Source organism: Fringilla coelebs (genome assembly GCF_963513975.1).
Source record: "Fringilla coelebs genome assembly, chromosome: 7".
Classification (NCBI taxonomy): Eukaryota; Metazoa; Chordata; class Aves; order Passeriformes; family Fringillidae; genus Fringilla; species Fringilla coelebs.
Genome location: NC_140035.1, coordinates 10,352,382 through 10,368,576, shown reverse-complemented (window position 1 = coordinate 10,368,576; position 16,195 = coordinate 10,352,382). Strand labels below are relative to the sequence as shown.

Genomic DNA, 16,195 nt, shown 5'->3' with positions numbered 1-16,195 from the left:
TTTGTGGAAAGCAGTGGTTAACTCCAGTCTTGAAGCTAAAGAAATTTAAGGAAATATAAGAGTTCAGGAAAAACCCTATCCTTTCCCCTAAAGTAAGAGGTCATTTGAAGTTAGCAAGGATGGACTCTGGAATACCCTTTGCACTTAGAAACTGTTTTGAATTCTTTCAATTAAATGCTGACATGTCTGGATTTAGAGTCTAAACTTCCTTCTAGGAGGAATGTTTTTATTTGTGTTCTATAGAGTGCATGACAAGTTCAGAACAAAATAAACAGAACAGCAGCTACAGCAGAAATTTATATTTGCTCTGTCCTAGTGTGACACTTCATCTTCCAATCTGAACTTGCAAATTGTGTTATTTGATTTAAAGTGGTTTTAAATAGCTTTGTTAAAGCAACTCTCTAGACACTGCCGTTATAGACATGTGATTTGGTTTAAAGATATTAATTCAAGTAGAAGGAGCTTTAAAACTAGGGAGTGAGGGCACTCATGGCATGGATTTTTGTTGTGCCCTGTGTGGTGACATTTGTGTTGCAAGACAGTTCACTCAAGTTTTTTATATGGTATTTTGCCCCTCTGACATAAATTTAGACCCAGCATCAACAAAGAAGAGGTCATTTTCAAAGGAGAGAAGTGTCCCCTGTGACAGATACTTTTCAGATACCTGTATCTTTCCCATCACTTATCCTTTAATTCATGGTCTGAGACTTCACAAAGAAACTATCATTTCTTACAGGAGGGGATAGACAGCAAAGGGTCTAAACTGTAGCATGAAAGATTTAGGTCTGGCATTAGGAAAAAAATTCTAACACTATAGCTACATAAACACTGCAATAATTTCCCAGTGGAGCTTGTGAAATCCTCATCAGTGAAATGTTTTCAGTAGAGGTGAGAAGAACATCTGCAGGAACAAGATGGACTTTGCCAGTTCCTCAGGAAGGGAGATGGAAAAATGGGAGATAGTCATTGGTGTTCCTTTCCAGCTCTGCTTTTTCAATGATTGTTAAAGGAAACCAGAAAACAATTTACCTGCTTACGGAATTTCATCCAGGTGCAAGTTATGGGTGCTGTTCCCACCACCTTGGCAAACAATTCCACTGATTCACCTGCACGGACTTTTCTGTCTTCTGGGAACTGAGTAATCTGAGGAGGAGCAGCTGAAGGGAAAAAACAACATAAATTAAATAACCCTTTAAATGACCCTAAGTTTTCTTAAAATTCAAAACACATACATTTCTCAGCTCAACTGTTTCACAGCAGCATTTGAAATTTAGATTAGCAGTTACCTGTTGCTTGCAATGAAAAAAATTCCGTGGATTTGGTAATTGCAGGGGAGTGAAGCAATAACAATTTACCCATCCAAAGTTTGCTCATGCAAGATTAAGGTACAGACATCCAAAAGACAAAAACACTGGCACCCACCACCAATTCCAAATATACAGTTTATGAAATTTTGTTGTGGGTTTGTCAGAAAATCTTTTTCTTTTGAACTTTGCATATTTGAAGAATGGCACCAGCTACCTTCTTATCAATTTGCACATGCTGAGGGGGTCTGCAAACCTGCTCCCTGATGTCATCCACAGAATTCAGACAACTTAAGACTCGAGATCTGCCTATAGTTATCTCAGCAGCCAGATAAACATGTGGCACAGAAACATCATGAGACAAGGAAGGAAATTGATGCCTTTCTCCATCACAATAAATTTTGCCATGAGCAATGATGGATCTTTTTTGTATCACAGTGCTACTTTTAAAACTTGCAGTCCCATTCATTGCGCTCTGTTCATGAACCAGGCATTCCTCCTCCTGTTCCCTCTCACTGCCTGAGTATCAATAGATGGCAGAACATCTCCTGCTAACAGTGCTCCTTCCTGGCTCTCAGCCGTGCTGCTGAGTGTCAGACCCCTGCTAGCTGCTAAGCACGGAGGCCAGAAATATCATAGGGACAACTCCAGGGTGAAACCAATACTGTTGCTTATAAAAGCAGCATGATAAAAAAATTATTCTTGTTTGTGTGTATTGAAGGGGGCAGACTTGAGGACATATTGACAGAAATGCTAAGAGGCATTCCCTAATATTACAATGACCTCACTGCCAAATGAAACATTCTTTACAAAGCACAGGGCATGAAAAAAGTGCTTTTTTTTCCTTTTCAAAGTAATTAAAACAAAGTGGGTTCCTCCCCAGCTCTAGACTTGACCTTTTAGAAGTGTTTTTGTTTTGAAAATATCTGAAGGAGGCTAGGCTGAGGTGTATATCTGGCATAGAAAGCAGCTTGAACAGTTTAAAAGTCGGGTAAGTTTTAAGACACTGAAAAGAGGTTCCTATAGGGGAAGTTTCCTTGTAACTTTAAATATGGATAGCTTGGCCTCAGAGACTGCAAACACAAAAACCAAAAACAGGTTACCATAATACCAGTGATGAGGAAAAGTAGAATCTTATCACCTTCTCTGTGATAGCTACTCATGCAGAGGATTCTGTGATACACAGAAAAAAATTCTTTCACAGGAAACCAAAGTTTGTTGTGGATATGCAAAAGGGCATAAGTTACACACTACTGACACTTTGTAGGATCTTGCTATAGTCCATCTGAGAGAAACTTCTTTGGATGCTCATAATTTAATTCTTAGTATAGTGTTAATAAGTTGGACTTATCAACCATTTAATCACACATGCAAACAAACTTGGTAGGCAAAAAGCTGCGCTGGTAAACCTGGGAGACACATGCAACAAATTACCTGCTTTTGGAGGAGTCTTTGGAGCTGGTTTCTTCTTCACTGTTGCTTCACCTAGTTAAAAACAAACAAAAAAAGCACCACGTGAATTCAAAGGAGAGCTCTGCAAGGAACCAGACTAACCACAAACATCCATAGCAATGCTTTGTTGGCGCTTGAAAATATAATATGTTCTTCCAGCATATTAAACTAAAGAAATAAAAATACCTTTAAAAACCACTTTTATTATCCTGGAAGATTCTCAGAATATTCAGAGTTGAAGATGGAACTTTTAATAGAATCAAAGAAATCTTCTACACTTCCCCCACGATCTGTCATCATCCATGCCTTACAGCAGTTTAACAGGTGAAAATACTGGGCCAAGACCCATCTCATAGTGAAGTTCTGCTCAGATTTCCAGCACAATCAATGCTGAATGATTTCAGTTAAAAGTGGAGTAGTTAACACCATGTGCCACTTGCGAGCTCACAAAGAAACAGCTATACACCAAAAGTAAGTGTTAGTACCACCCCTTTGCCTCACCCTCTTCCTTAAGCAGGGACAACTTTTTGCTATATTCTCAAAAGAAAATGTCATAGCTACAAAAATATGGCTTAGAACTTGAAATCTGGATCCATAAATTTTTGGAAGACACTGTTCTACAAATTGTGTAGAGTAAGTAGAAGAACTGTAGAGAAAATGGCTATTAACTATTTTTCACAAAACAAGAACTAGAGGCTACCCAATTAAATTACCAGACAGCAGGCATAAGAGAAACACCAAGTTAACTATAACATCCATAATCTACCTTCACAAACAAGTAATGTTTTACAGTATAGAAACACAAACAGGTTCAAAAGGACAAATTCATAGGAGTTATGTATAGTGGTGGCCATTAAATGCAACAGTCTGGATGCCTTCAAACCACTGAATTCCAGAACTGAAGGAGTTCATTCCTTTTACAGCACTCCCTTTTTGCCTGCTATTCTAAGCATCCTGGTCAGAGAATGGTCTCTGCTGTGAAAGAACTTTTCTTATTTTCTTATGCTCAACTAGGCAGCATGATTGAAGCAGTCTGGCTTTTAAGATGTTATTGCCTCCAACAGAAGCAGCATGTGCTAAGTGCTTTTGAGTATCTGGCAGACTATACAGAGGTGCCTAGTGACAGTCATAACAGATGCAAAAGTTTGGAATTTTTTGGTCCGTTCTTTTCTTTTCTTTATTTAGTTATTTCAAATTAGAAAGACACTGAGCAGCAAAATATCCCCCAGTTTCACCAGACCAATAAAACCAGTTTTCTGATTTTAACTCTTTTGGTTGTAGCAAACTACAAGCTGTGCATGATACCCTGGAACACATCATGTGATGCTCCATGAAACTCAGGAGCCATGAGCTGCAAAACCACTGTGGGAATCTAATGCTATAGAGCTCAAACAACAAACAAATTGATTTTCAGAGTAAGTAGAGATAGTAGGTGAAGTTGTATAGGATGTGAAAAGACCAAACTACTTTAAAAATATCTAATGGCGTAGCTGTCAACAGCAGTGTTTATTCAGTTCATTTTGAAGAACTTCATGCAGTTAATACAGAAATTTTTTTTCTACCTTCTTTCCATTTTTTAGTAATTTTCCCTAAAAGTATGCTTGACTTTTATGTGCTCTGAATTTATTGATTTTGTAGCAACCAGAAACACAAAAATGGAGAGGTAGGATACTCTCACAGCACTTATGGCTGAGACAAAAAAGAATAGCTGGATATTTCCCAAGGAAGCCTTTTTTTGACAAGTGCCAGCCCAACAGAACTAGTTAAAGATTTAGATGATTACTTGTGAGGTGTTTATCCTTGTATTACTGGACTACCACACTGTAAGTAAGGTGTCTGTCCTGCCACATCTTCCATGAGGACTTAAGCCTCTTTAAGCTGAGGCCTTCAAAGAGCACAACTACTCATTAAAGGGACACATTACTTTTTGGGCCACCAACAGAGTGACATGTACCCTGGCTGCTGTGGTAAGTGACAGCAAATGTATTCCTACAGCCTCTTTCCTGCCTGAGCTGTACAAGCCAAGGCAGCAAGTGGTGTTTTCAGAGCAGCTTTCCTCTTTGTTGTGGTGCGGTCACACTCTGAGCCGGAACTCTTATTTCAGGTTGGAGCTATATTGTGTGGATGAAACTATGTACATGATCGGGTGCCAGCTGGAAGGTCCATAGAGTCTGGCCTCTCATCTGCCCTTAAACATCCCTATTAATGGAAATAACCCATTAGTTATTAATTAGATGGATAACCCCATGTAAACTCAACTCAATTAACATGGTTTAGAAACACGTGAACATTTTTGTTTGTGCACGTGCTGTATTCAACATCAGACTCTCTGCTTTTCTCTAAACTGAAATGATATAGCTCTTGGGTCTCTCCTCAGAGCTGCAATGGCTTTTGATAAAAGCTGCAATGACAGGAATTTGATTGCTTCCACACTCCATTAAGCCTGATATGAACAAAGAGCAACAAGGATGAAGAAAAAGCACCATTTGTCAAGTGCCATCTGGGGATGCAGATTCTGTTGCTATTTTTCAGAAAAAAAAAAGCAAATTTCTGAATCCAGCATGATTTTCACTCCAAGATCACCTCTTGGCCAACACTGTGCATTAGCTGCAATACCTTAGTTAATAGGCAAGGTGCATGCATACTGGAACAACTATGCTTAAGCCAGTTTAAAAGACTCTCACCTTAGTGAAGATTTCTATAGCAGCAAAGCAGAGAACATGACTCATCACTTCATTCAGCTAGGGCACTGCTTTTTATATGTAGGTACAATTTTTTTGGTTTAAATTTTAGTTTTTAACCACCAAGACATTATATTCACTGAACTGAGGATATACAGACTGTCACTGGACTTCATCAAACCATGCAGATTGCCAAGGGTTGCTGGAAGGTCTCGTTGAATATCCTGTTTTGCAGACACAAATATCCCTGAGCAGAAATGAAAGGCTGGGGCAGGCTGGAAGGGGATGAGTACAAGGACAGGTCTCTGGCTCTATGAACCTGGTTTCTTTGCCCAATAGTGTACACCCCACTGTTCTTAGATCTTCATTAAAAATACCAACTCATCTTATGCATCTCTTTGAAATGCAACTTTTCTTTTTTCAAAGGCTGCAGGAGACAGTGAAAAAAAAATCCAGTAAGATTACTCAAAGTTGACAAGGTCAAATGATTGTTTTCATTAAAATATTTGAGCCTCTTGGAAATGGTAGTTCAAGTCTGCTTCTGATGCTTTTTTTTTTTTTTTCTTAACGATGGTTTGTCTTTCTTTTGGTATTTACATTGAAACGGGCCAATGCTGAAAATCAGCCTGGAAGTAAAAGGACTTCTATTTCCCTCTTAAATGAATCTGCCTTCTAGAAACATCATAAACATTACAAGGCAGGTTTGCCTCTTACAGAGCTTGTTTTTGAGTGGGGGGACATAAAGCAAAAAGGGGAAAAACCCAGGCTGGTAGCTGCCAGACATTTGGTTGTGCTCTTCCTTTCCCTGATGGAGCAGTCGTGAGAGCAGATATGCTCAGAAGCCTCCGTCTTTCTTTTTTGCTTCCCTTTTTTGGAATTTTACTAAAAATAGGAATAGCCCTCCCCTGAAATGGCTCTCTGCAAAACTTGCTTTCATAAAGCATGAAGGAAAACTCTTAGGATCTGGAAAAAAAAGATAGTATTTCCAACCAATCCATAATTCCTACTGTCTTCCTTAAGGGACATGCTTAAAATTAATGTGCATGTCTTCTGTAGTGATGGATTTCAGCACCTGGTAAACAAGTACAGTTAATACCTAACTCCATTAGCATAAGGAACAAGACCTATCCCCGCTTCTGTCTGCTTGTGGAACAGCCTCATTTTAGCTCAGGAGAGAAGAAGGGTTAATCACCTGCCCTCATACTACAAGCACATAAAAAAACATTTTCCCCTCATGCAAAACATGTCAAGATTTCATCTTGAATTAAATTGGGGTTTTTTCAGCATTTTCAGAGTTCAAGAGAAACTGAAAAAAGAAGTCATGTCTGTAATGTGTCAGACACCACGGTAAGAAGAATATTTATAGAAAATTTATGGAAAGCCCAGATTCAAGTATCTGCTCCTTCTTCCCCATCTCACTTGGATCCTTCAGGATGTGAGATCCCCCTTGTAAATGAATCCCTTCAGACCCTTCTGGGTGTAGATATCTGGGTCTGAATCAAAAGTGACTGTTCTCTGTCAACCTTCACTACTGCCTGCTTTGCCAGAAAGCGTGGAATGACTGAGAGCTAAAAGAAGAGAAAAAAAGGAAACACTTGGCCTTGTGTTCAAAGTAGTCAATTGTTCTGTTTTGTCCTTGCTTTTGTCACAGACCTAGCTGATGGTACAAAAACTCATTACAGATTTTAGCACAGACAAGATGAAACAGGAGAAAAATGATGGCTACAAGTGTATCAGAAAGTTTCTTCATACATTCATGAACCTGTGCTAATTGCTGGAGAGGACAATGACAAACACAATGCACTGAACACACAGTTTTCAGTAACTTGAAAACTTCATCAAGGTTTGGAAGTTTAAACAGTTTCATTTCATTGCATGTCAGAGAGCAAACTTCTCACAGCGTTTCCAAACAACTGTTTAGTATCTAAATACAATAAACCAGAAAGCAACTCTGGCTTAAATTTGATGACAAGCAGAAATTAGAAAACTTAATTCCATGCAAGTCAGTTATTTGCATTTGTGTGCTTCATAACGGTTTTTTAAAGCTTTTATTTTTTTTTTCATTAGAAACAACAGTCATTTTGTTGCAACATCCCATATTTATTTTCTAAACCATGCAGAGACTGTCCTCTAATTGAGAAATATACAGCCTCTGCCTTCTGAAAACTAAAATAAAACCTAGGAAATACTCACTTTTGCAGTCACAAGAGAGCTAGGATATACCACCACACTTAGAGCTTCAATAATATGATCTGGTATACTGAAAATAACTCAGTATTTGAAAACAGCTCAGCTGAAGGAATAAACAATTCTATAGCAGTTTAGTAGCACCGTTCTTGAGCAACTTCTACAATTAAAGCAAATCTGAGCAACACAGAAAAGAATCAGTATCAAACAGAGCTCACAAACAACCCAGGCCATGTAAAATGCTCTAAGAGCTCTGGTGGGAACAAGACAGCAAGGTTAGTTTCTTAAGTATAAGTTCAATTTTTCACCTTTTTTATATCCTGGGAGAACATCTACCATTTGACACTAAAAGGCTGTGCCCAAGTGTGTAGTGATAGGAGTCTAAGGTAGGTAACTTCCCTGCTATCCAGTTTGTTCCATAGGAAAACACTGCCAGGTCATCTGGACATTCAGGAGCTCCAAATGGTTTCAGTGGAAAAGCTAGGTGCTATATGCTTTTGGAAATTAATTAAGCCAATTTAGTTCTCTGCTTTATAGAGAAGAAACTTAATGCTTCTATTATATGCCTCAGATGTGCAATTTCTAGCCAACGACTTAACTGTATATTAATGAAGCATGACACCACTTCAAGGCCACATTGCAAAAACTATTCATTTTTCTCTCTGTAAGACAGTCAATAAACATTTCTGTCTTCTTCTGTCAACATACAGATATGTAGGATGGACTCCATGAAATACACGTGGAAAATACTGTTCCATGCCAACATTAACTCAGAAAATGTCAGTACAATGAGAACTGTAGAGTAACTTGGCAGAAGTTCAAAATGCATGCCCAGCATTAGAGAAACATTGCTGAACTGGGCACTCAGGAGAAGGGATTTGGACAACAAATTAGTGTTTCTCCATTGCTCATTTTATACTAAAGTAACAGATTTCTTTTTCATTATGTTGGAAGCAACCAACCTTCAGAGTCACCAGGTTAAATCCTGCATTGCCTGTTTACCTCAGCCCAACTTGGCTGTCAGGCCTTGTGGCACAGCTATGCACCTTTGGACCCTCCAGCCTCAGGAATGAAGGCAGCACCTTTCATAATTTAGAGTTTCAGAGAAATCCTATTTAGGTCTTAGAAACAGCTAATAGCAATTTGATTTACATGTACTAAGAGTGGAATTTTCAGCTTAGGAAAAAAGATTAATTTTGCCTTGAAAAGTTTGGTTAGAGGCTTCTCTGACAATGTAATTCATATTGTTCCAACACACTAAGCACTTGCACTCACTGTGCAGAAAATGTCTTGGATCTCACAACAGCCAGGAGTAGAGCAGCATGAGCCTCCTGGGAAATGAATGGGACTGAGGGAACTGGCTTGGACAGCCTCATTGACCCTCAAGAGCATCTCAGACTATCCCAGCCACCAAAGAGGTCAGCAGCAGCCACAGAGCACAGCTGCTGCTACCCAGTGCCCACACTTCTGCAATTAAAAGAACATCTCTGACCAGAACAGTAACTTCCTTAGTAATTGAGTTCTTCCCTTAGAAAGTGGCACGTTTTTACACTTAGGGCAAAAACAATCTGTCATGAAATGAAGATTTTGAAACATTTCATATTCATCTAAGCTGTGTTTCATATTATTTTCATAGAACAGAAATCAATAGAAAACCTGAAGTGTTTACTGATTTAATTATATACTAACTAAATTGGACACATCAAGCTTAATGCTTTAATAACATTTTCTTAAAATGGTGCTTGCAGACTTCTCTGACAAGATTGTTTATTGAAGAGTAAATAACAGAAGTGCATGTCAATCACTTGGCCACTGACTCATAATTTTTCCATGGTGATTAACATTTAGAATTCTCCCTACTATGGACAAGAATATATTAACATAATAAGGGGTCCTGTTTAGCATATTTACTTTAATGGTGCTTTGTTCCAGAGATGTCACTGCTCAGCCTTGCATTCAAGTACCAATAAGGTTAAAAATTCAGATCTGGGAAGGTGACAGTGAAACCTTCTGGAGGATTTGATCTGGACAGTGCAGTGATGACATTTATTAAAAACCATCAGCAAGAGAGAATACAGCTACCTATATTACAGCTGTATTATTATACAGCTACCTAGCCAAAAATGTGCTTGACATGAAATCAAATGCTCTAGACAGTAGCACATATAAAAGATTTCTATCAGAAGCTAAATAACTTGCAAGTATGTAGAAAAAGTTGTTTTCTTTGATGCAACTTTATTTTTAACTGAGTAGAACAACTTACATTTGTGCAATCAAACTCTATGCTGGGTCAGCCCTTCAATGTATGTGGTCTAGATATGAGAACAGTGGGTTTAAGAAGTATTACTCAGATGAGGGAATCTGGGATAGCCTGTCAGGTTTTCATAACAATAATTGTGACAGGTGAGAATTGCAATTTCTTAATATTTGGTGGAAGTAGTGCTGTGAATTATCCCTACAAAAACATTAGGCATTTCTTTCTGAACACTTTAATCCAGTGCTTAGGGATTTATGAGCATTATTTTCTAAAGCATTAAAGTATTTTTTTTCTCTCAGTAGCTGTAAGTGGGATACAGTTTCTTCCTACTATAGTAAAGTTATGTTGCATGGTTCAGCCATAGTGAAGTCTAAAAAACAGAATCTAACTGTTGCAATACTCCTTCTTCTTTAGCAAATCTTGAAAAAAGCATTTGAAAAAAGTCCTTTTGGAAAGCTCATGTTATATGTAAACTATTGTGATGCCACTTAAAAAAATCTATACTATCCTCAATGCTGCCCGCAAATTAATCCTGAGACTGATGATCAAGAAATCTGGGTTCTAGACTTGCAAACAAATCTGCTTTGTCTTCAGCTAATTCCTTCTATTTTGGTCCTCTGCTTAAGGCCAACAAAATATTTGCAAGTGCGGAGTAGCAATATATTTATTTTTCAAAAAAGGAATATTTATTTGTAAACATTCAAATCTTTATTTACTCCTAAAAATCTCAAGCAGAACTTTGATTTTTCCGCAGTCTGTTGCAACAAAACCATTTATTTAATAAGCACTGAAGATTTTGCAAGTGGCTTTGGTAATTGAAATAAGCAATTCCCTTTAAGCTTAATTTGAAATAAGTTTTAATTTCAAAGGGAACTGGGTGCCTAAGTCCCTTCACGGCAATTTCAAAGCTTTCTAGAGAAATGTTCAAGTGGTGCAATTTTTGGCTTAATGCTCCTGCTACAGGGCTGTGTCAAGCCAGGAGGACCCTTACATTACCCACTGATTGTTCTGGCATGGCACACAGTGTGCAGCATGATAAATAATGAAAGGGTCCAATTTTCCACTGCCTCTTTTAGAAGAAACATAACACTCTATTATTCTAACTCAGTAACATTTGACATCCACTGAGCAAAGACCCAAGTGACAAAGCCCAAGTCAGTGCAGTCAGTAAAGAATGAACCAGTTCCAGAGGTTCCCTTCCTCTCTTCTCCCTTTTATTTCATCCAGATTCAAAGGTGAATCTGTTTCTTATTCTCAGAAACAGTATTATTTATTCTATTTATCCTTAGAGGGTTGCATAATTATTACTAAATTCTGGTGACACAATATTAATTCTAAGCAAAAGGAAATGCATTGTAAGTTTTGTAATTTGCCAGCATGGGAGCAATCTTTCTGCAGTAAACACTGCAAGCATCCATTCAGAGATGTTGTTAATCACTGAGTGACACACAGCTTCCTTCAAGATGTTCTTTTTCTACACCAGAATCCAGCATGTATTGCATATCAAAGGAAGCAATGGCCCAAATTCTGCTTACTATTGGTTTTCTGTAGCTTACAAACCCCAAGCTTCCAGTAATTAAATAACATTGTCAGAATGAGCAGCCAAATGACCTGAGTCAGCAGCTCACAGCGAGACAAATTCTACAGGTTAACATACTGACAACACTCACTCTTTTCTACAGAAAGAAATGTATTGATCTTTGCTTTCAGGAACCTAAAGTTAATTACTTTCCTGAAAGTTTCTACTAGGGCAAAAAACCAAGGATCACTTGTAATTTATCTGAAGAGAGACAAGAATGACAGAGCTGCTAACCATGAAATTTGACTTGCACTGCTTTACAGAATGTGGAAAATAGGGATCTTTTCCCTGAAAAGTATTTCTAAAAAGTACAGAGAATATATAGTCTCTCTATCCTATAGAATATATACTGCTGTGACTGAATTACTCAAAATTCAGAATCTATTAATTAATAATTCTAATCACATTATTAGGAATTTTTGCTCTCTCTTTCTTCAGTATCAATCTGTACACTCTAGTTGCCCTTAGGACTGGTAACTCAATGTGGCAAAAAAAACCAGAAAAGAGAAAGATATATCTCCTTATTAGACTGAGACACCTTAATTCACAGTTATTCTCTATTACCCTTCTTTTCAAGAGATATACAGTAAAGACAGACAAACATCTGACTTGTAAAGCCTATTCTCTCTCAGGTAAGGAACTTTACAGTCTCTGTATCTGATAAGAATTTATCAGTGTAGATTTGAACTGTATAGTCCATTGGATCTGTTTTGTATATTTTGCCCCTGACAAACAGACAAATAAAAACTTATTTCAGAACAAACGCTCACATTCCTCAGAGACTCAAATGTTAAAAAACCACCTGTGAAATCTCTACAGCCTTTTAAAATTAAATATGTATTTTTCAAAGCTTTTCCAAAAACTCTTGCAAAGCCCAGCTTCCTAACATTCTCTCTGGTCACCTTGATGTTTACTGTGCAGCAGGAAAGATGTGTTAAAGGTCCTTTGGAAAAAAGAGCATATGAGAAGTTCAAGAATTTGAAACACTGAAACAATATGCCATGTAGAAAAACTATTCCCCATTATTTCAACTTTCTTTTCGCAAATATTTCTGCAGCCAGAGCTGGTAACTGATGTTTTGCTATCTATTTTAATTTCCACTAAAACCAGAAGCAAAAGAAGCAGGATGTGGATCAGGTCATATATCTCCATATTTAGACTTAGTTCCCAACTCACACTTTCTCCTGGGAAAGCTGCAATTGATACCACTGCTGGGAGGATCAGAGGAAATGTGTGTGTTGTGTATAGAAAACACAATCCAAAATACTGTTTTGTGGAGATTTAAATGGCTTTAAATTTTTCTTTTTTATTGATGTTCATAACAAAATCAATTGTGATTATTTATGGCACTTGAAGCTCAGGTGCAGAGGTGGAGCATGGCAGTGTGATTCTTCCCACATCCCCCAAAGAGAAGCTGGAGGGAGAATTATAATGCTCAGCCAGCAACTCAGAAATAGCTGTAGTCCAGGGTATAGTTTTATGTAAGTCACATTTCCAGAAGCACAATTATTACCTGTGATCATCAATCACTATCAAACTGCTCTAGTCCTGCTGAAAGCAGCTACAAATGTTCTTGATGGAAGACCAGATTAGAGTTTGTTTTTTATTTTTGAGAGAGCTGGATAAAATATCCCATGTTTCCATTAAACCACGTCGTTACATCTTTTTAGGAACTCACATGATGGACATCTTAGATAAACAATTTTCAAAGTCCAGTTTTGATTTAAGAGATATTTGTATCCCTTAATTTCATAAGTAGTACTGGTGTAAGGAATTCCTAAATTGACATTATTGTACTGCCTTTACCATTTTAAGTTTCCTCTTAGCCAAATGCATGTATGCTGAGTAGGAAACATAGGAATTTATAGCTAATTTATTATTTCTGAAAGCATTAGAAGCAAGTTAAGCTTTTAGGCTTAAAACAAAGAATGCAAAATTTGCAAAACCACTCTCCATGGTCATGCCAAAAAAGGACATATAATTCTACAGGGCATTTCTGTCGAGATGCTTTGCTTACCAATAGTAAAACTTCATATTGTCTACACAGAACACAGCGCAAATTGAAGCAAACTACTTGAGTATTTCTGTGCTCTTTGAGAGGCAGCCAAAAATAAATCTGTGTCACAAGTTTATTGCACCATTATGAAAAACAGAGAGTAGAGGGGTGAGGTCTGAACTCGCAGTTTGGGCTCTTACTTCTAATCCCCACATGGCAAAAACTCATTTCACATGACTTAAGTGCAAGGGCTAAAGAAACAGCACAGGCTTCTGATCCTATGTCTGCAAACAGAAGGGAATGACCACAGAATCCCAAAGCACTCTTTTGTTTCCACTGGAAATAAAGCAAATCAAATCCCAGCCACTTACTCTCTGTTGGCAGCACTGGGGGAAGTGTGGTCTTAGGCTTCTTGGTCTTCTTCTCAGCAGGCTTTGAGGTCTTTGAGGCATCTGCAATCAAAACAAATAATAAAATACAAATCCTATTTGAAAATCAATAATGAAAAAGCTGTCTAATAAAAGGTTTATTTTGGATCCTTCTGCAAAGTTAGAGGAAATTGCTGTCCTTTAGGGTTTTAGGAAGAATTTTCTGCACAGATTTGCTGGAAATTTGCTGTCACATTCTGAAAGGAAGAGGGAGCAGAGAGGGAAAAACCCTCCACAAAAGCAGCTGCACTAAGAATCCATGCCAAGTTAGCAGATAGACAAGAGGTCCCATCTAAGCTGACAGGTATTTTAGCTGAATAGACCAAATATAATGTGCACAAAGCTGTGTCAGGCAGTGCAGAGAAAAGGGAAACAAAGCCATATCAATACATAGTTTCATTCAAAAGAAATTATGTAAAGTAATTCTTCTGTTCCATTGTCTATGCGATCAATTCAGATTAACCCATCTTGAAGAGTAACATTTCCTTCGTTTAAATCTCTCCAAGAAGATATTCTTGGCCATTTGTTTATTCCTAAATAGAAACAAAAGAGCAAAAGAAACAAAATTCCTAAATAGAAACAATAGAGCAAAAGAGACACCACAGGACTGAAATTGGATGGATTCTACTATTTTCACAATTGTACAGCCCTTATCCAGAAACTGCTCATCACTGCAGGCTACACCAACAGCTAGGAGTCAATAAAGCTCCTTTCCATGTGTATCTCACATGAGATTTAATAAAAGGTGCAACTTTCTTTTAAGGTTATTCCAAGCTGAGCATAATCACAGGGCTGGAGCACCTTTCCTATGAAGACAGGCTGAGAGAGCTGGGGCAGTTCAGCCTGAAGAGAAAAGGGCTTTGGGGAGATCTTAGAGCCTCTTCCAGTACCTAAAGCAGCTCCAAGAGAGCTGGGAGGGACTTTTCACAAGGATCTGTAGTGCCACATCAAGCAGGAATGGCTTTAAGCTAAGGAGGCAAAATTTAGATTAGATATTGGGAAGAAATTCTTCTCTGTGAGGGTCATGAGGCACTGGCACAGGTTGCCCAAAGAGGTTGTGGACTTCCCATCCCTGGGGGTGTTCAAGAGTTCGAGACCAGGCTGGATGGGGCTTTGAGCAACCTGATCTGTGGGAAGTAGTCCCTGGCCATGGTAGGAGTTGGAACAAAATGATCTTTAAGGTCCCTTCCAACACAAACTATTCTAGGATTCTATGACCTAAAATGCAAATCCTAACAAGCTCTGCTTGCTACATTGTCTGATACTGACATTTATCTTTGGAAGAAAGAGTATGATTATAGATTATGATCTCAGCAATGGCTGTATCACTTTACAGCTTTCAAATATTCAGCTTTCAGAGTATTTGTGGGGGAGAGAGCTGTTAGCTACCATAGAAAAATATGACACAAATGTTATGGAAACAGCTATTTTAGTCACCTCCTTCTAGGTGCCAGTGTGTGAAAATTAATCGAAGTTTCCTTCCTAACAGAGGAAGCAAGAATCTCCTAGTAAATAATTCAGAGCAGAAAGCTGTGTGAGAGTTCAGACACTCAGATTCTACAGATCTGCCAACTGAAGTCAAGCATTCCTCCAATCTCGAGTCCCTGATGTCAAAAGAAATATAATGATTGTGGTTACTTAGTCTAAAAATCAGCATCTGGGATCCTGACAGTGGACTGAAGAAGGGAGAAATCCGAACTCTTGTTTTAGATCACAATTCTAATTTAAAAATAACAGTCATCCTCTCTACCAGTCTCAGACATGGGATATCAGATGGTGTCTTTCCTAAATAGCTGGAGCTCTGTGCTGCAAAAGCCTCTTCTCAGTAGCATGCCAGTGGAGGATGAAAAAGGCAGAGGAGGCAGCCAGCATGGAGGTAAGGAATATGGTCACCCTGGTGCCCAACATGATGTGAGCAGAGAGCTCCTACAGCCGTGGCTGCCACCACCACAGAAAGCCAGACAGCTGAGGTGATGTCATTCACATCAGCAGGCCAGCAGCTCACAGCCTCCCAGGAACAGGACATTGCAAGCCAAACTCTACCTGCAGCCTCCTAGAGCATGCATTGTCCAGCAGGAAACTTGAAGTGGGAAATAGGCTAAAGGAAGATTCAGGAAGAAAAGCAACTGCTTGAAGGAGATCAGAAGGCAGAGGAAAAACACATAAATGACTGAGACATTTAAAAGTTGCTAGGGCAGCTCTAGAGAAATACTGCAGGCTAAGCTTTTGATGATCTGATCCTTCAACACTGTGGATCTGTGGTGGTTAAGGTGTTTCAGGGACTAGATTTTGCTTAAACCTATTATTTGAA

The 16,195-nt window shown here is 38.4% G+C and overlaps 1 protein-coding gene across 3 annotated transcripts in view; it reads right to left on the bottom strand.

Moving 5' to 3' along the window:
• The window catches only part of MYLK (myosin light chain kinase), a gene marked incomplete at its 5' end in the record, with an annotated part of 136,959 nt that overhangs the window by 44,707 nt on the left and 76,057 nt on the right, over positions 1-16,195 (bottom strand). For all 3 annotated transcript variants that reach the window (XM_084209727.1, XM_084209728.1, XM_084209729.1), the window contains 3 exons: positions 1,030-1,157; positions 2,739-2,789; positions 13,828-13,908. In XM_084209727.1, the coding sequence (XP_084065853.1) occupies positions 1,030-1,157; positions 2,739-2,789; positions 13,828-13,908 (260 nt within the window). The remainder of the gene's footprint in view (positions 1-1,029; positions 1,158-2,738; positions 2,790-13,827; positions 13,909-16,195) is intronic.